Consider the following 19878-nt stretch of genomic DNA (forward strand, 5'->3'; position numbering starts at 1 on the left):
TTTAAAAAATAATAAAATATTATTCCATACATATTTCATTCCTTATTATAAAAAATATCTTGGAAGAACCAGTTCAGCATTCAGTGAACCACTAATATGAGGTTGTGAAATTTGAAGCATGCACACCCACGCACTCACACCATTTATTGAACATTTATCCTACATCAAATAATTTGTTAATTTTCTTACTTATATCAGCTCATTTAATTCTCACAAAAACCCTATGTAATAGAACATTCTTATCTCCTTCATTTTACAAATGAGGAAACCTCAGTTCCCAGTAGAGGAACTCTAATTCCCTATGCCATGCTGTCTAATAGACAATAAATTTTAAAATGAGGTGATCTAAGTCTGTTTTCCTACACAGCCAAATATTTTTTCCTTGAATTATTCAGATTATTATAAGCCTCAAATGTGTAAGAACATATTCAGGTGATTGAATAGAGGTCTACATTTTTTCCCCTCAGATATTTAAATTTATTTTGCACCATTAAAAAACATCTTCACTTCCTTAAAGCAAGCAAAATATAAGAACATATTCTGTTTTGGACCAGACAAATAATTTTCAGGAGTCACTAGCTTTATTATTTGATAGTTATTAACAAAAAGAATTCCTAAAGACAATTAGAATCATGACCATATTGAGACTTGAAAAACACAGCAGTGCTATCACAGCTGGTGGCGGGCTCTGAACTTGGCGAATGAGCCTGAAGCATGGGACTGGGTGTTCCACTCTGCCTGGCTCTTCTCCAGGGAACTGTCTGTTGCTGGGTTCCCACCAGCGTCAAGCACTAGGCTCGTGCAAAAAGGCTCATGGTTTCTGTTGAGGGCATGCAGGTAATCTGTCAACAAACAAGACCAGTACCCCGAGTACCCAGTTGGCCCTGAGGGGCTTGAGGAGTAGAGAGCTCCTACTCTGCTTTGGGGAGGGCTTTGGCTGGGGTGGAGGGCTGTGACAATCTGCTCCTGGTCCTCACATGCTTAGGCCTGGCCTCTTAGATTAGTGGGGAGTTGGTGAGGTCCCCTGGAGAAATAGAGGACTAGAAAACTGAGATACTTCCATTTGGGAGGCTTCTAATTTTTTTTAAAGAAAAAATTGCCAAAAAAGAATTTGAAAAATTGTATTTTATTTTACATTTTAAGAATGAATGATTTTGCCCTAGCCAGTTTGGCTCAGTGGATAGAGCGTAGACCCACAGACTGAAGGGTTCCGGGTTCAATTCTGGTCACGGGCATGTACCTTGTTGTGGCTTCCCAGGCCTTGGTTGGGTGCGTGCAGGAGACAACCAATCGATGTGTCTCTCTCACATTGATGTGTTCTTACACAAACCTCTCTGTCTTTCCCTCTCCCTTCCACTCTATCTAAAAATCATTGGAAAAATATCCTCAAGTAAGGATTAACGACAACAAAAAGAATGAATGCTTTTCATACACCAAAACAAAATGCAGTGTAATAACTGTGGCAATTATATGAGATACATAAAACACACAGGGTTTATAAGGGCATTAACTTCTAAAGAACTAGTGCAAAGGAGCTGGTGATAGGTCAGATGATTAAAGTTTCCTGCTGGAAGTATTTTTCTTCTACTCCCAGCAGGGCATTTTTGTGACTATTTATAATTATCTCCTGAGAAGGTTTTGTTTTCAGTCATGAAACTAGGAATGCAGGCTTGAGGTGGGGTGAAAAGAAGGGGAGCTAAATAAGACTGAAGGTAGTGACTGTGGATTTTGCAGGGCCACTGAGAATCCAGAATAAATGAGACATAGATGCTGGTAATTTCCTTTGGGCTGCGATTTGTCAATTTTAGTAACAATTTAGATCTAAGAAGCCCCTTTAAAGTTGCAGCAGAATTCTGTCTTGTTTACTTTTCCCCTTTCTTAGAACACTACAGGCTTTCCTAAAGCATTTGTGGAATACAGTCAAAGTCACTTTACTTCACAGGATGCATTTTTTGGTTTGTTTTGATTTGGGGAAAAAAAGATTATTTAAAATGTTTATAAATGAATAGCATGATTATGACATCTCCTTCTAGGTTTTTTTCAATGCTTATGTAAACATACATATGTTTGCAACCTGTATTGTCTCCTTTCACCTACTTCTTGGGATACAAATAAGGTCACATCTCTTTTTAAGTTTTTTTTTAAAATATATTTTATTGATTTTTTACAGAGAGGAAGGGAGATAGAGAGTTAGAAACATCGATGAGAGAGAAACATCGATCAGCTGCCTCCGGCACACCCCCTACTGGGGACGTGCCCGCAACCCAGGTACATGCCCCCCGACCGGAATCGAACCTGGGACCTTTCAGTCCGCAGGCCGACGCTCTATACACTGAGCCAAACCAGTTTTGGCTCTTTTTAACTTTTAAATGTTAAAGTTAGCAAGAAGTCCAGAAATTTTTTCTTAAGTTCTTCCTTCACCTCTGAACTATCCAAGAATCCCAGGGTTTTCATTGTCCACAGGGGTCTTTGACACACCAGAGAGATGGAGAATATGGAGCATTTGACCTGTCTGCTTGTCACATGTCCCAACCCATTTTCTGCCGCAGGAGTCTCTGTCACCACAACATTATCTCACAGATGCATCCTGGCCCACCACTGCGATTATTGCCCTGTTGGAACATAACTCTGCACCAGTCATAGGAGTTCCCAGAGGAAGATGAAGCTCATTCCTAGAGTCTTAGCCTCAGCCAGTAGTACATTACAGTTGGACTTCCAAAGCTTTTCCAGTAGTTTCCAAAACCTGCCCAGCATCCATGATGGGTAGGTAAAAGCAAGCTTCCAATTTTAGCTGCAAAGTGTCCCATCTCTCACCAAGCAGTAGGCATTGGTGTGCCAGGATAGGCAATCGGCTCATCTCGTCTCCCAGTTGCTTTGTGGAAGTGGGGTTGTTGGGGTACCACTGGAATAAGAATTTCCAGAGCCACCACAGGAGAATGAGATGGTAGAAAACTTTATATCCAGGGAATTAAATGCCTGAGTTTCCAAAGTCCCATTCCCCTTAGTCCAGTCATGGGAGAAGCATGGCTGGGGCTTCAGTAGAACTAAAATTAGAGCCAATGTCCAGAGTTTCCTTTCCATGTTGGAGCCAGGTCCAGTCCAGCATCAGGCCACCTTAGCCTGTGTTTCCCACTGCAGTCCATGTCCATTGTGTGTGGGGTCCACATAGCCATGGGCCATAAGGCAAATGCAAGAGAGTGAAGAGTCACAAGAGTGATGAGCCAAGTGCACCAAGAGCAACAAGAGAGAGAATGCCTTTGCTTGGGGGATTATGTATTCCCAAATTTTTGTGCATGTGCAGTGGTCACCCCCATTTTGGCCTCCATCTCTATCCCCAGGTGTGATTAATAGGCAAGTACCTTCCCTATGTCACTCCAACTTTACTGGGCATGCGTCTATCTTTTCTTTGTTGCATTCCTTCTCCAAGTGTTTTATAGGAAATAGGCTGGTGCCCCCTAGGGAGTGTGAAATTGCAGCTTCTTGGTGAAGCTGCCCAAATGACATGCCTATAACATCTGGCTTTCCCCCTTTGCTCATTTCCTATCTGTATATATGAAAACCAAGCGACCAGCACGCTGGCATGATCAGAACGACCAGCTGCTTTGACAGGCACTGCGGCCCTGATCAGCCCCCCCCACTCTAATCAGGGGCAGGCTGGCGGCCAACCTCCCGTGGCCCCTCCCCGCAGCCGGACTGGCCCCGATCGTCCCCAATTGGGGTGGGCCGGCCAGACCCCACCTGTGCATGAATTCATGCACCAGGCCTCTAGTTATTAATAACTAGCTTAAAAAATTGGTATTATTTACATTAAAGCTTTCTTCGCATATTGTGTCACATTCTCCTTGGGGCCATTTGTGTCCATTTTTGAGAATTTCAATGAGGGCTTCCTCAGTTCATCAGATTCTAACTATCTTGAACCTAGAAAAAAAAGGAGGAGGAGAATGAGGAGGAGGGGGAGGAGGAGGAGGAGAATAGTTCTAGTTCTAGGAAGAGGAGGGAGAGGGGGAGGAGGTGATAGAGGGGGAGGAAGAGGAGGAGAAAAGGTCTAGTTCTTGGAGAAGGAGGAGGAGGAGAAAAGGTCTGGTTCTCTCCTTCCCTCCCCATCTATTTTACATTCCTGTAATGAAGAGTCCATTCAGTGAATTTTGAAGAAATGAGTAAAAAGAAGAGAAAAAATTTCTTTTGTGGTAAGTCCATTTTCACCTAAACAGAGAAGCAAGTGTACAAATTATAAAAGATTAGTTTATAAACAAAACAATTCTATATGGTTCAGTTACACAGAGTATTATGATTAAGTGTTCTGCTTTGGAGCCAAACCATTGGGTTCATTCAAATTCTGGCTCTATTTCTTTTTTCCCAAATATATGTTTTTTTAAAATATATTTTATTGATTTTTTACAGAGAGGAAGGGGGAGAGATAGATAGTTAGAAACATCGATGAGAGAGAAACATCGATCAGCTGCCTCCTGCACATCTCCAACTGGGGATGTGCCCGCAACTCAGGTACATGCCCTTGACCGGAATCGAACCTGGGACCCTTCAGTCCGCAGGCCGACGCTCTATCCACTGAGCCAAACCGGTTTCAGCCCAAATATATGTTTTTATTGATTTTAGAGGTAGGGAGAGATTGAAACATCAATGATAAGAGAGAGTCAATGATCAACTGCCTCCTGCACACCCCCTACTGTGGATTGAGCCTGCTTCAGTAAGAAAATAAAAAGATATAGATAGTAAAACATTGCATGAATAGCAGTTTTAGAAAACCCCAGATTTAGTCGCTTTTATATTCATGATAAAGTTGTATTATGAATACTGTTTGTAATTATTCCAGTTTATTAATAGCATTAATAAGCATCGATTTTGTTCAGATGGAGAATCTCTAAGATTTCCTTTATGAAGACATACCTTTAAGTTACAGAAGACCTTTAGGCCACCAAATTCCACCGGGCACAGATGTTAAGAATGTACCACTGGTGATGATGAGCTAAAAATTAGAGGAACCAAAAAACAGAGCTTTCAAATGTCATTTAAACGTCAAAGGAGTAAAGATGTTTTCACCATTTAAAAATCTAGTTCTGCCCCTAAATCAAAATTATGTTATAATTGGTACCTGAATTTCCCCCTTTTCATCTAGTACAAATACAAACAAATAATTTTAGAGGAAATGAGAGCATTCAGTGTTCCTGAGAATTCTGATAGCCTTCCATTTTGCTATATCACACTGATTTATGATTTATTACCAATAATACATAATAATAACTTCTAAAATGTATTGAGTACTCATTAGGTTCTAAGCCCTTATGTCTGTTCTATGTACTACACTTAATTAATTTTACCCATGATTCTCAACCAGGGGCAATTTTGCCACCAGAAGATGTTTGGAAATCTCTGGAAACCCAGTTTTGGTTGTCACTATCTCGGGTGGGGTGGGGTTAATTCTACTGGCATCCAATATGTAGAAGCTAGAGATGCTGCTAATTATCTTACAATGCACAGGACAGATCCCCACATCAAAGAATTATTCAGCCCCAATTGTCAATAGTACTGAGGTAGAACGAACCTGACAATGCATTCAACAACCTATGAGGTGAGTATTATTATTTTATTAAAATATATTTTACATGTAACAGTGTAAATTTAAGGTGTACAGCATGTTAATTAGATACATTCCTATATTATAATCTGATTACCATTATAGTAATAATTAGCATTTTTATTACTTTACATAATTATACTTTCTTTTTAGGAGTTGGAATAATTAGGTGCTAGTCTCTTAGCAAGTTTGATGATTATAATACATACAATGTCTTTTCTTTATTTACTGTATTGTGCATGAAATGGTTATCATTAACTGTATTTTTAGACAAGGGAACTGTGACACAGAAAAGTTAACTTACCCAAGACCACATAACTAAGTCAGTGGTGATGCCAGGATTGAAAACCCAGCTCTTTCTTGCCGTAAAGCCCAAGCTTTTTCTACTATGATACCATCTTTAGAGAATTTTGATGGCCATTTGTAGATTCTGAGCTTTGAGGGTCAGAGGTCCTGCTTTATTCTGTATACCTGCCATAACACTGAGCTTGCTAAAAGATTAATGGTAGCCGAAACTGGTTTGGCTCAGTGGATAGAGCGTCGGCCTGCGGACTGAAGGGTCCCAGGTTCGATTCCGGTCAAGGGCATGTACCTGGGTTTCGGGCACATCCCCAGTGGGAGATGTGCAGGAGGCAGCTGATCGATGTTTCTCTCCCATCGATGTTTCTAACTATCTATCTCTCTCCCTTCCTCTCTGTAAAATATGAATAAAATATATTTTAAAAAAAAAGATTAATGGTAATAACAATTCATCTCTTGAACATCTTCAGATTTCTCCTTTAGGGTGGCATTTTAACTATTAGGGCAGTAACCGCAGGAGATAACTGTTTGATTGTATATACTGTGTTACTAAAAAACAGAAAAGTGTAAGGAAAACAGAACACATCATTCCTGTTTCCAAGGAGGTTGAGGAAGAAGGGTTATGTATGTATATAAACAGAAGTATGTGTGCATGTGTGTTTATAAACAGAATTGTCAGCCCAAACATAATGTTGGAAGAAGTAAAAGTAAACAATAACCTGGCCTAATCATGTATCAGGACACCTCCCTGTGGGTCTGAAACATCTCCGTAAGATTATAATGTATATGTTCATCTCTGGCCATCAGTGGCTGCTGTTACCCTTCTAGCTTAGGTAAATTTATAAGCAGAACCAGCCTATTTATGTGAAGCTGACAAAAATTTGCACTTCTTTCTCTCTATTTTTTTGTTTGTTAATCCTCACTGGAGGATATTTATTCCATTGATTTTTTAGAGAGATTGGAAGGGCGGGAAGGGGGTGGGGGGGATAGAGAGAGAGAGAGAGAGAGAGAGATCAGTATGAGAGAGAGTCATCAATTGGTTGCCTCCTACACTTGGCCAGACTGAGGCTGGGGCCCAGGATCTGACCTACAACTCTTCTGTGTGTGGGCAGAAACTTTAACCACTGAACAACATGGGCCAGGGTGCACTCACTTTCTTTTTTAAATCCTCACCCGAGGATATGTCCTTTTATTGATTTTTGAGAGAGAGAGAAACATCGATTGGTTGCCTCTCATAGGACCCTGACTGTATCAAACCCACAATCTAGGTGCCCTGACTGGGAATTGAATTTGCAGCCTTTTGGTGCATGGGATGATGCTCCAAGCATCTGAGCCACCTGGCCAAGGCACACTTCTCTTTTTTGATGATTTGTTCTTTCCTATGGGGGTGGCTTTTACCTAAAACTAATTTAAGATGGTAAAATTTATGTTATGTATATTTTATCACAATTTAAAAATGCCATACAAATGGGCACCTAATCCTATATAATAAAACCCTAATATGCAAATCGACCAAACAGCAGAATGACCACAGAATGACCGGTTGCTATGATGTGCACTGACCACCAGGGGGCAGATGCTCAATGCAGGAGCTGCCCCCTGGTGGTCAGTGCACTCCCACAAGGGGAGGGCCACTCAGCCAGAAGCTGGGCTCACGGCTGGCAAGCGCAGTGGTGATGGCGGGAGTGTCTCCTGTCTCTGAAGGCAGCACTAAGGAGCAGCGAGCAGGTGGGCAGTAAGGAGTGAGGGGTCTCGGACTGTGAGAAGGATCCCGAACTGTGACAGGATGTCCCCCTGTCAGGGATCGGGCCTAAGTCGGCAGGTGGACATCTCCCGAGGGGTCCCAGAGTGCAAGAGGGTGCAGGCTGGGCTGAGGGACCCCGCCTCTCACTGCATGTATTTCGTGTACTAGGCCTCTAGTATTCTATATTTAAGGTCAGTTCTGCTTAAAACATTAGGAAATTCTGTAGTGAAGTATTTATAGTGGTTAAATGCTTGGGCTCAGGCAATTTGAGATTTGCTTAGGTCCAAATCTCAGTTTTCTCTGTCAATTACTCTGCAACTTGTTAGGGAAAATTACTAAACTTTTTGTACCTTAGTTTCTTTACTTGTAATATATAGATAATGAAAAAGATACCTGACCCATGAAAGGTGTTATAAGGATTAAAAAGGCAAAGCATGCTGTGTATTGGCATGGCACCAGGCATATATGGTAAGTGCTCAACAAAAATAAGCTATTATAATATTATAATAAAATATTATGAGCAGCTTGGAGAGAAGAGCTTCACTGTTTCTTACTACCACCTTCTATTCTCATCTAGCCCATTGATCTCTTTCATGTTCCTGACTTTCATGTGACTTTCAAAGTTACATTTGGGATTTCAGCCATGCCCTTCAGCCATATTGGAACATTTTGCATAAGTCTATAATTCTTGCATGTGGTATGTACCTAGATGCAAATCTTGAATATCATGTCTCAGTTAATTTGTTCATGTCTGCTCAAAATGTTAACATTCTGAACAATGGTTAAGTCTTACGATGCTAAGAACAAACTTGATATGTAATCTTTTATGATAGAAATCTAAGGTTTTCTATGTGCGTGTGTATACACACATTGAAAATGGAGTATTATAGTTAAATGTTATTTATTAAAAAAAATCCAGTAGCTACTTAGTTTATAGGTTTCTATTATCTTCTCATTCTAGAACAGATCTATCAGATATGATTTCATTAAACTAATGTGAGGAGAAAGACTGAGTTAGCATGTAAATAATAGCCTATAAGTTCACAAGGGATGGTTTGATTAGAAGCAATACTGCACATTGATAGAAGTGATTGTTTGGAATTAGACCTGAATGTGAATCTTAGCTCTACCATTATAAGCATTTAGTTAACTTTTCTTGTCTGTTTCTTCAACTGGAAATTGGGGAGAATAACACCTATTCACATAGTTATTGTAAGGCCTACATGAGATGATACTTAGCAACTAGTAGGACTCAAAAAAATACACACTATTTCTTTTATTCTTTCCAGAGGAAGGAGGTGATTGACAAATATTGGGGGGTCTCTTGGCACCATTATCATTTGGTCAGCTTCTATGATCTTTTTTTTTTTTTTGGAATTAATGCTTAATCTCTTTATTGCTTTGTAACAAAGAGGAACTGATTACCAATTTATTTCAAAATGAATTATATTTGATGGGTTACACTAGCAGTTATAAAGCAAACAATGTACTGGGGTGGTAAAGTTCAATCACAAACCTGGGAAAAGTCAATAATGAAGACAGGGCCCCAATTTATATGTCAGACTGGAGATGAAAACATGCAAGATCTAAAGGAAGGATCATGATCTAGATTCTAGAAATACTTAAGTTCTTTCCTGGTATCTGACTTTCTGCAGTTTGGGTCGTCTCTTTGATCTTATTTTCTCTTCTATTAAAATTTAGGATTACAAAACTTAAGTGTTTATAAAAACCCATTTAAAATAAAAAAGGGTGACATTGAAATGCAAATTGGAGCTATAAAAACCTGCTGAATGCATTCCATTTATATACATGGGCTTGTCTTTCTATTATTATGAAATGCATAGTTATACTGTATTCAGGTGACCACAAATCAACAAAAAAGTAATTCACAAGCAAACACTCTTGCCTTAGATGTGGAGGCAATAAAGTAATCAGACCAAACTTTTTACTTTCATTTGAGTTTTTCAGTTTAAAATCAATGTGCTCTTTTAAACAATAGGATTCAGGAATTAAAGGCTTGGCTCTTTAAAAACCACAGCCAGGCACACAATCTAAGCAGCAAGACTGGGGGAAGCTAAGGTGCCCACATCTAGGACAGAAAGCTTAGATGCCCTTGCAGAGTTGAAGATGGCGTTTCTGAGTCAGGTCAGAGTTAATAGGCTACCTTTGCTTCAAAGTCTGTTTGCATTCCTTTCAGCATATTAGTCAAGATGTTTTGCTGACGGAGACTAGGAAATCTATAGGAGGGCGGGATAGTTTGCAGACTGTCCACATGTCATGTTGTGGTTAATACACACAAAAGCTTTTCATAAAAACGCAAGTGGGGACCTTGATGGGTAACTCAGGTGGTTAGAGCATCGACGTATATGCCAAGGTTGCGGGTTGATCCCCAGTCATGGCACATACAAGAAACAACCAATGAAGACATAAATAAGTGGGAAAACAAATCAACGTTTCTCTCACTCTCCCTCTAGAATAAAAAAATAAACATAAAAAAAAAATGCAACCCGGTCTGAAAAACGTAGGACAATGAACAGATCCTGGGCGAGTAATGGACAAAGGGACAACTCCTCTTACCTCGTGCAGGATGTCTCCCGTCCTGTCCCTTAATAACCAGTCACCTACGGGGTCTAAGATACACATGGAACTCACTCACCTAAGCCTGAAACTAACAAAGCTTCCTTCTTCCCTGACACTCAAAGGAAGCGCTAAGAGGAACACTGCGGGGACCTTCCGGCTCTCTGGGGCTGCATTTTGATACGGGAGGGACATATTTCTGTTCCCCCTGCAAGATGAATCTTGCGAAGGTAACGAGCCAGGCTGGGATCTCAGAAAAAGGGAGCAAAGGGAATGAATGCGCGGGGAAGTTGGCGGCCGCACGCCGAGGTCCCGCGGAAGCCGGAGCCGAGGAGGGTCCCGGAGGGAGGGAGGCGGGGGAGAGGGAGGGCTGGTTCTGCTCGGGCCGGGGCTCCTCTGTCCCGGAGCGTGGGTGGCGGGACCTGGAGAGCGGCCCCGACCGTCCTCACCTGCAGGCTGGGCGGGCGCTGCGGGGTAAGGACGCGGACTTGGAAGGAGTGCGCGCAAGGGAGGCAGGTTGGGAGTTGGAATCGGGAGAGAGAGAGGCGCGGGGCAGAGAGCGAGGGAAGGAGGCGAGGAGGAAGGAGCGGTCGGGGTGCGGTCGGAGGGTGGGGGGTGCGCAGGGGGAGGGAAGAGTCGCTTGAGCAAAAGTGGGGCCGGACCAGGCAGCGCCTGGCTTTTAACCTGGGCTGTAGAGGCGGGGGAAGGAGCGCGAGGAAAGAGGAGGCTTGTGGGGTGAGGGGTGGGGGGAGTTGGAAGCAAATGACATCACAGCAGGTCCGAGAAAAAGGGGCGAGAGGCAGGCAACCCGAAGCGTGGGGCGCTGTGCATTAGGAGCTCGAGCCCAGCTGCCCTGGCAAGGACCTCGGCGTCCCCAGAGACCATGCAGAGGTCGCCTCTGGAAAAGGCCAGCGTCATCTCCAAACTTTTTTTCAGGTGAGAGGGTGTCCAGCCGAGCTTTGGAAACACACGTGCCCAGGACAGAGGAGGGCCAGTGTCTGGGCTGGTTTTGGGGAAAGAGGAATCGCTTTTTGTTTTTTTTAAAAGATGCGCAATCATTTGTGGAATAAAATCGAATACATTCAGAAGTGATAAAAGAATAAACTGAAGCCAATTGTTTGGATGGACAGCCTTAGCTTAACATTGACGTTTTAACTAGCAGCTGAAAGTCGTGCTCTCAAGACCCAAACGTGCTATTGTGCAATTGTTTTCTTGGGCTTTTCTAATATGTTTATGAATTATAAACTTGTTAGTGAAGGTGCTTAAGTTTAGTCCTTTGTGTTTTCTCCCCTTCGTGCCTTAGGAACTTAGATGCTTTATTGGCTCACATGCTACTAGAGCTATTCCTGTGTGCAGTAGGTACTCAGAAAACACTTGTTGACTGAATTTTGAACTTTTTTTAGGGGAGATGGGTGACGTGGGTACGATGTGCTTAAATTAAGTTTTTATTTTTATAATACTGAGTAAGTCTAAACAATATTTCTCACAATTCTATTATTCTTTCTTTAAAGAATGAAAACAAGTCCCTCCTCACCCCCCCTTTTTTTTAAAAAAAGCCAATTCCACAGCTATACATTTTAAAAGGGTCAGAATTATCATGGAAATATGAAACCATGGGAATAGATACTGCAGTTATATCCAAATGATAGTTAATAAGTTGTACTTATACTACTTTGTATGTGATGATCTATAAAAATTTGCGTGCTTCATCTGAGATTTTTAAAAATATTGTCTAAATTCCAAGTCTTAGGCAAAGTGTAATTTAGATGTAGCATTTCTTATTTGAAGTGTCTTTGGACACTGTGTCTTCTTTTCCTGTTATACTTGTATGAATGAATGAGTAGGTACAACTCTCTCATGGGATATTACTTAAGTCATAATTATCCAATGAATCAGCATACTGAGGTATCAGAAAAGCCAAATGTAAATATACCCATATGTACCTGTGGGAGGAAGGGACTCAGCTTTCACATCTATGTTTTATTCTCTGCATGTGCAATAAGCCTGGAACTCAGTGCTAAGGAGAGAGCATTGGCTAAAGAACTTCCTCCCTGTGAATGGGAGAGAAGGACTTGACTCATTGTGTGTTGATGTGTTTTCAGCACCTTTTGCTACACCGTCTATAAAAAACTGGATTATCTGTTGATCTGTGTTCCTACTGCTTATAAAATCAGAATGTTCATTGGCATACATTGTAGACTTTTTTTGTAGAGCACTTTGAGGAAACTACATGCCAATCAGTCTAAAAATAAAGTTTTCAGAAGAACAAATACCTCCTGGCTACTTCTAAGCACTTAAAGGAATTTAAATTAGCTCATTGTTGATTTAAATGAGATTATTGTTGATTTACCAAAGTTTTTTTCCCTCCAACACATCAGCTTATAAATGTTAGTATAGTTTAAAAGGGCCCTCAGGTTGGTTTGTAAAAAAAAAAAAAAAAGGTATTATAATGACTACTAAGTTTGTTAAGAGCATACTCATTCCTGTTTCAAAACTATTTCATAATAAGTTGTTATAAGAATAGGTGCATTTTTAAAAAGTTAAGTTCCTGCTATTTATAGGAACTATCACCTAAGTGCCTGTGATTATAGATTTCTTTCTGGGTTATACTTCTGAAAGGGTGAAAAACTTCTGCATTGATTAGACAGGGTGTTTAGTGGTCAAGAGCATTAGGCTTTGATTCAGATTGTTTTGATTCAAATCTTGGATCTTCCACTGAGTAGCTGTGTGACCTGAGGCAAGTCACTTAACATCTCTGTGTTTGTGTGAATTGACCTTTAAAACTTGGAGACTAGTAGGTCCTACATAATAGGGGTTAGTCTATTGAAAAAGTGCATGTAAAGTGGTTTCCCCCGCAAATGTTAGCATTATTATATCATCATCAATTACCATATTTTTATATTCTTTACAATATTGTTTACCTTATTTATGTAATATATTCAATTCATCTTTGTTGAATATAATTTTGTGACTATCAGCCTGTATATGCAATGAATGGGCCTGGATGAGAGTTTAAATTAGGTAAAATCTCCTCTGACATGGCCTATCAGATAAATAAGGAAAAAGTCATGTGTTTATATCATATGTTGTTAAACGACTTAGAATTTAACTGTCTGAATATGGTCCATTCAGTTTCAGTGTCATAAAAGTGTAAAGCTGTTATGGTCTGGGTTAGAGGTTATATTAAATATCTTTCATTGTTTAGGGTTTGTTGTTGGAAAGCTAATAAACTTTTGGGAAAAATTAAGTACTTAATTTTGCATGGGTTTCATATCAAGTACAAATTTGAGGGACATCGCAAGTATCATAATGCTGATATACATACATATATGTGTGTATATAAATATGTTTATAAACAATCTAAAAGAAAATTTCATGCAAAAATTAAAATAGCTTATGAATATCATGGAAACCAAGTACATTAATTTAAAGCTTTTATAAAGGATGAAGATGTTTTTAAACTAGAAATTATATGTTGGCTTAGATTCGTATACCAATGGAATTGATTTGCAAATGTGTACCAACAGAGCAATTTTGAACAATTTTCCAAAACTACATTTTCTGATATCTTTTAAGATATTTATTCAGCTTGTTCTCTGTCTGTCCCCTCATGCCCTGAATTTCTCATATCCTGTTCAGTTGAGAGATTGTGTATCAGACCATGGTCAGATGATACAGCTTGAATTTTGGTCATGGTGTCCATACCGGCTTATAAATGTTAGTAGTATACCTGAGGAATTATTAGAGCCTCACAAAATCCAAGTATACAATGCAACCGATCTCTTACATGATTGGATATAGGGGATTCCAATAAACTCTCAGATAAGTCTCAAGACCAAAGAGTCAATGTTAGGATCTAAGATAGAATTCAGTAAAGAAATGCATATTGTCTCAGATTAATGTTAAGAAAACTTAAGATACTTTTGTAATTATTAGACACAAAGCAATGAGAGATTTTAAAACAAATATGCTAGAATTTATACACCAGAATGGGTGTGGTGGGTCAAAATAGCTACCGATAGAAACCAAACTCTTATTCTAAACATTCTGCCCTTGATCAAAGTGTTTTTACATTTTTGTTATGGAATTACCTTTAAAAACAGTATGCAAATTTCTTTTCATTAAAAGTCATATTACCCAAGACTGGTCACTTGAACTTGCTTCTAAAATGACTTTTGACCCTATCTCAAAATTTAATGCACTCTGAAAGTATAAAGAGTTTTCATCATAATTTGCTTTGTTAACAGCCAAGTGCTACTTAAGTTTAGGTGTTATCATTCAAAAACCACATTGCAAATTTTATTTTATTTTTAAATTTTATTTTTCAATTACAGTTGCATTCAATATTATTATTATTGCAGACTTTAAAGACATTTCCTAATGAAGAGAAACATAAGTGCTTCGAGCAATAGAAGCATAATTATAATCTCTATATATAAAAGCCTAAGCGACTGTTACCACCAAACCACCGAATGACTGGAACCACCAGTCGACCAGTTGCTATGATGCGCACTGACCTCCAGCTCAACACAGGAGCTGCCTTCTGGTGGTCAGTGCACTCCCACAGCCAACCTCCCTCGGCCCCTCACCACGGCTGGCCAGCCTTCCACGGTACCTCCCCCTTGCTGGCCGCCCCCCCCAATAGGCCCTGATGGGGGGGGGGGGTCAGCCAGCCAACCTCCTGGGGTCCCTCCCCCCAGCTGGCCCGTCCCCAATAGGCCTCAATTGCCGGCCAGGCCGAGGGACCCTACCCGTGCACGAATTCGTGCACTGGGCCTCTAGTAAGTATATAATGAAATACTCATAAAGATGACAAATTTGAAGAGGATCACACTAATTTGGTTATATAAATTATGGCATTTTGTAAAAAAAAAAAATCATCACGATTTTATATTTGCATTTTATTTACATGTTTGCAAGGCATGCAGAAATCTAAAATTATGGCAGTCATAGATATTTTGAAGATTGTTGGGGGTATTCATAGACATCTTGCCAAGGGAGACCAGTTGACCAATCAAAGGTCTAGTCCTGTCCCAATCAATGCAAAGGTTTGTCTTTCAGACAAAGTTTAGACTATCCAAATTAAAAGAAATAGTTGCATAAAACAAAAGGCCAATATGAGATACTCAGTTCATAGTGAAATGTATAGCTGTCAAGGGTGCCTGAATATCATGAGTTCGTTTAGTCAGTCAATGAGAAAATGCCATGAGACAATCCTGGGTTTTCATGTACTTGCTTGGCTTTGTCTCCTGTAGGAATAGGAGACCACTTTGGGGTCAGGGGTCCCTCTATCCTGGACAGTGTTGCCTGAACACTGACAAATGTTGCTTCCTGTACCAGCCTCTTAATATTTCTCTGCATCCATCTGTCTTTTGCTGGTCTAGATTTGTTATGATACAGTTTAGATTTTTCAATTTTGGATATGTGTCAATTTTGATTTTAACTCAGAGTTCTAAAAGTACTTACTTTGCATTATGTGACTGATGTTGTAATTACATATTTTAAAATATAAAATATATGTATATATAGTTAAGTCTCTTTTAGTTAATTTTACTAGTTTAAAAAATTCCTCCTTGGTTTTGAAGTGTATTCCAATAGCCTTTATCTGCTAGTTCAATTTATTACTTGACTCTCTAGGAGTATTTCTATATAGTTAAAACAAATAGCATATGGTACATAGCTTTAAAATTCATACTTTGCTAAAGAGAGTTGTGGAATCTCTTTTTCTTAACTGCTTCATCAATAATTTATGTTTGATGTGACAATCAAAGTATTCCTCAAAGCCAACACTAGGGAAACCATGGTTTTTCTTTATGTTTTAAGGGAGGAAATAAGACTAGTGTGGTAATGTTCAATGCATAAATGTTGAAACTTGTTTAAAAAATTCTTAAATGCACCACTCTAAAATCTATTATTATTGTTAGTGTCATTTCACCCGAACCTGTAATTTCCCTGTGATAGAGCTACACTATAAGTATGGGATTGCAAAACCACCACGGAAGGGTGTTAACCATTTAGCATGCAGCTATCTGTTGTTTGTCAAAATTTAAAAACACCTCTGACTCAGCAGCAATTTTGGTAATTTTGATTCCACTGATTCCTGACGCATCTGTGTAGGTCACTTCCCTGGCACAAATCCCCTCAATGCCAGGAGATCAAAAGGGGAAAACATTATGAGAGAGATCTGGTTGTTTGGGGATCCTGCCTGAAGCTTGCCTTTAAATACATTAGGTGCATTACCACAGAGCAAAACATTCCTCTTTCAGATGCTTGTCATCAGCTCTTAAGAATTTACCTAGTTTTAAGCGTGAGATTAGCATCACAAAGTGGCTTTACTATGGAGCTTCCTGTCAGCAAAGAGCTTAGGCTTCTTTTAGCAAAAAATCTGTAAAAATTCAATTAGCTTGCTTGATGCAGAGTGAATGCATTCTTATAGAGCTCTGGAAGATCTGTATCCAGGTCGCAAGGCTTGGCAAGTTAGCTGTTCTCTGTGTGGCTCCACAGGCTTATTACTGTCTTTTAACATCAATGACTGTTTCAAATTGTAAAGCCCCGGCTGTCAGGGCCTTCTATGACTTGTTTAGTAAAGCATTCAGACCATTTCGAGACTCATACATAGAAAGTTTGATGCACATTTCTTTGTAATGATGACAACCTCAGAGGCTGATGGATATTGCAGATTGATGGCTTTCAATGGTCTTTTAGCATCCTTCTGATAAAAAGGTGTCAAAGCGAGAGGAGCCTGGACAGATTTTATTCCATCAGATTTTTCTTGGGTTCCTTTATGGCTAGGCCTTAGCATTAGTGGGAAAGCCTGCCTGCTAATTCCTTGCTCATGGGCTAAAATCATGGTTTGAAGATTTCTGCTAAGTCTTTATTGCTAGGATTCTCAGCCCTGAAACTGGGCTTTACTCTGCTACAAGGAGGGATTTCTCCCAGAGGTTGTTTCTAGGAGCTGAGTCAGAGCAGTACTTCCTTCTAGGCCATGATTCAGGGCAGCGTGAAGGATTCCCTAATTCATTTATTCACCACCTTTTGTATCCCATGTGAGGCATTAAGAAGGTTGAGGTGCTCCAGAAAAAACTGGTGCTGCCTGCATGAAAAACATTCTCTGAAACCCAGAGTCTCAAGGCTTATGGAAACATCCCAACGGGCATCTCATCCAAGCTGAGGCTGGTTAAGTAAGGCTTGCTGGAGGAGTGACTCTTGTGTTGACACGGAAAGAAGACTATCCAGACAAAGGGTGGGGATGGTTAGGACAAATTTAAATACAGAAGCAGCAACCTGTGTATAGGACTGGCAGTAAGAGTGATCCTGGCACCTTTGAAGGTTTCAGGGAAGTTCCCCGTGACTGGAGCATAAGATGTGTGAGCAAGATTTGGGGATAATTTGGTCTGAAACTCGAGCAATGGCCAGATCATAAGGGGCTTTGTGAGCTCTGGGCTTTATCATATTGGAAGTGAAAAGGCATGGATTTTAAGCAGGGGAGTGGCATGGCAAGTGCAGAGCTGTGGCAGCTTTGCAAAAGAAATGAACTGAAAGAGCGTTGGTGGGAGTAAAGAGAGAGAGAGAGGAGGTAAAATTAACAGATTTGGTTATTACTTAGGTAAGGAAGACAAAGGAGAGGGAAGAATCAAGGACAATGTGCAGATTTTCTGGCTTGGGTGTGTCTGGTAGTGAAGCTTGGTGAGTGAGGAGATTCAGTTGGAGAAGATTTTGGGAAGGGGTGGGGCCTATGCAGACCCTCTGATGTCCATGGCTCAAAGGCAGGGAACATGGCTGTTTGAAAATATATTAAAGTGCCCTAGAGCTTGGTCTTAGGTGAGGGATGTCACGTGTCTGAGGCGACAGAAGACTTCCCTCACACCATTCAGTCAAGTCCAGAGTGGCCTCTAGGGAAGAAGTTAAAGTGCCCACTTGCTTGCCTGAGCCGTGGTACAGAGTCCCCTGGGAGCGTGTTCTGGAACAAGCAACTGTATTTTATGGACAGAACTGGTTAGATTCTACTTAGAAATTCTACTCAGGACCCTCCAAACTGACCACCTGATATGAGAAGCCCCTCCTCCCCTCCCCACCACTATAACTGAAACATTTTAAACTGATTTCTATGATCATAGACATTCAAGTAGTAGGTTTGAAAACCTGCTGGAGCTTCAGGTTTTGTTTTTCTGCAGTGAGGTTTTTTTGTGTGTGTTGAAAAAAGATTCTTATTATGCTTGAAAAGATTATGTATCCTTGTTTCATGTTAAAACGTTGAGTCTGTTAAAACATGCAGAGCTTTCTTTCCTAGCACTGCCTGCAGAGGTGCACCCACCTTTTACCCAACTTCACACCTACCCTCAAATGCCTAGTGAAGTTCTTAACTTCAAGAAGGGATCCAAGAATTTCATCTGGTACCAGGAAGATCAGTATTTGAAAGTTAAGCTTAGTAGGCAGGATCTTAGAGGTGCCAGTAGCTGGGTTTAGAGTTGATTCAAGGGCCAGACCTTGGAGCCCAGTACCAGTTATATGAGCAACAAGAAAATGCAGCCTCTGCTGGCTGGGATGAGCTACCCCAGTTCTAGAGGCACCAACCGGAGAAACTATCTAGGAAGCTCTTTTTTGCACATTTTATTTATTTTAAACACCTCTATGAACTCTGGAAAATGAAGCAACACAACAAAGCTTTACTCTTTCAACCAAAATCCTTTGCTATACGTTAGATCAGGGGTTGGCAAACTTTCTATAAAGGGATGGAAAGTAAATATTTCCAACATTACGGGCAACGTGGTCTCTGACAAAGTGGGAAAGCAGCCATAGACAATGTGCAAACAAATGGGCATGGCTTTGTTCCAATAAAACTTTATTTATTGGTACTGAAATAGGAATTTCATCTAATTTTCACATGTCACAAAGTATTCCTTTTGTATTGTATTGTAAAAAGCTTTAAAATTTGCAAAATTACTTAGTTTAAAATAAAAATTTAGAAAAACTTTTCAAGGCTCATATATAATTAATGTTATTGTACTCAGTAACTAATTTATAAAGGAAATGAAACACTGCTACATTCAATATAAATTTTTCAGAAGAGGAAAATACTGTAGTACCTTAACAGCTATTAGATAACTTTTCCAATAGTTTTTGACTTATAGGAAATCTATTCATCATTAATTCTTTTTTTTTTTTTTTTTGGCTTAAAACAACAGTCATTTATTCTCTCACAGCTCTGGAGACCAAAAGTCTGAAATGAAGGCAGGCCTGTGTGCCTTCTGAATATCTAGGGAAGGACACTTCCTGTCTTCCAGGTCCTGGTGACTCCAGCATCCCTGGGCTTGTGGCCACATCACTCCCATCTCTGCCTTTGTCTTTGTCTTCACATGGCCTTCTCTTTTATCACCATTTATTCTTTACTTATTTTTTGCATATGAATATTTTGATGCATCTGTCCTTCAAGGCACAGGCTCTATCTTATCCATCTTTTGGTATCTAGTGTCTGGTGCATAGTAGGCCCTTAAAATATACTTGTTGAATGAGATAAAACTTGACTAATTCAGCTTATGGCTATGCTTCTAAAATTTAATATTAGAGAGAAATGAAAAAAATTACTTATAAATATGGAATTTAAAAAGCTTTTCATTTGGAATCTGAAGATAAAATGCTTTAATTCCATTTAGAATTAAAATGT

At 39.9% G+C, this 19878-nt stretch overlaps 1 protein-coding gene across 1 annotated transcript in view; it reads left to right on the top strand.

Annotated features, from left to right (window-relative positions):
* Window positions 1–10949: 10949 nt before the first annotated feature.
* CFTR (CF transmembrane conductance regulator) overlaps window positions 10950–19878 on the top strand; it is a 202120-nt gene continuing 193191 nt past the window's right edge. The window contains exon 1 of the mRNA XM_070423784.1: window positions 10950–11150. Within this exon, the coding sequence (XP_070279885.1) occupies window positions 11098–11150 (53 nt within the window). The 5' untranslated portion in view covers window positions 10950–11097. The remainder of the gene's footprint in view (window positions 11151–19878) is intronic.

The sequence above is a fragment of the Myotis yumanensis genome, unplaced genomic scaffold, assembly GCF_028538775.1.
Source record: "Myotis yumanensis isolate MYYU_CA2020_CCGP unplaced genomic scaffold, mMyoYum1.0.hap1 SCAF_9, whole genome shotgun sequence".
Taxonomy (NCBI): Eukaryota; Metazoa; Chordata; class Mammalia; order Chiroptera; family Vespertilionidae; genus Myotis; species Myotis yumanensis.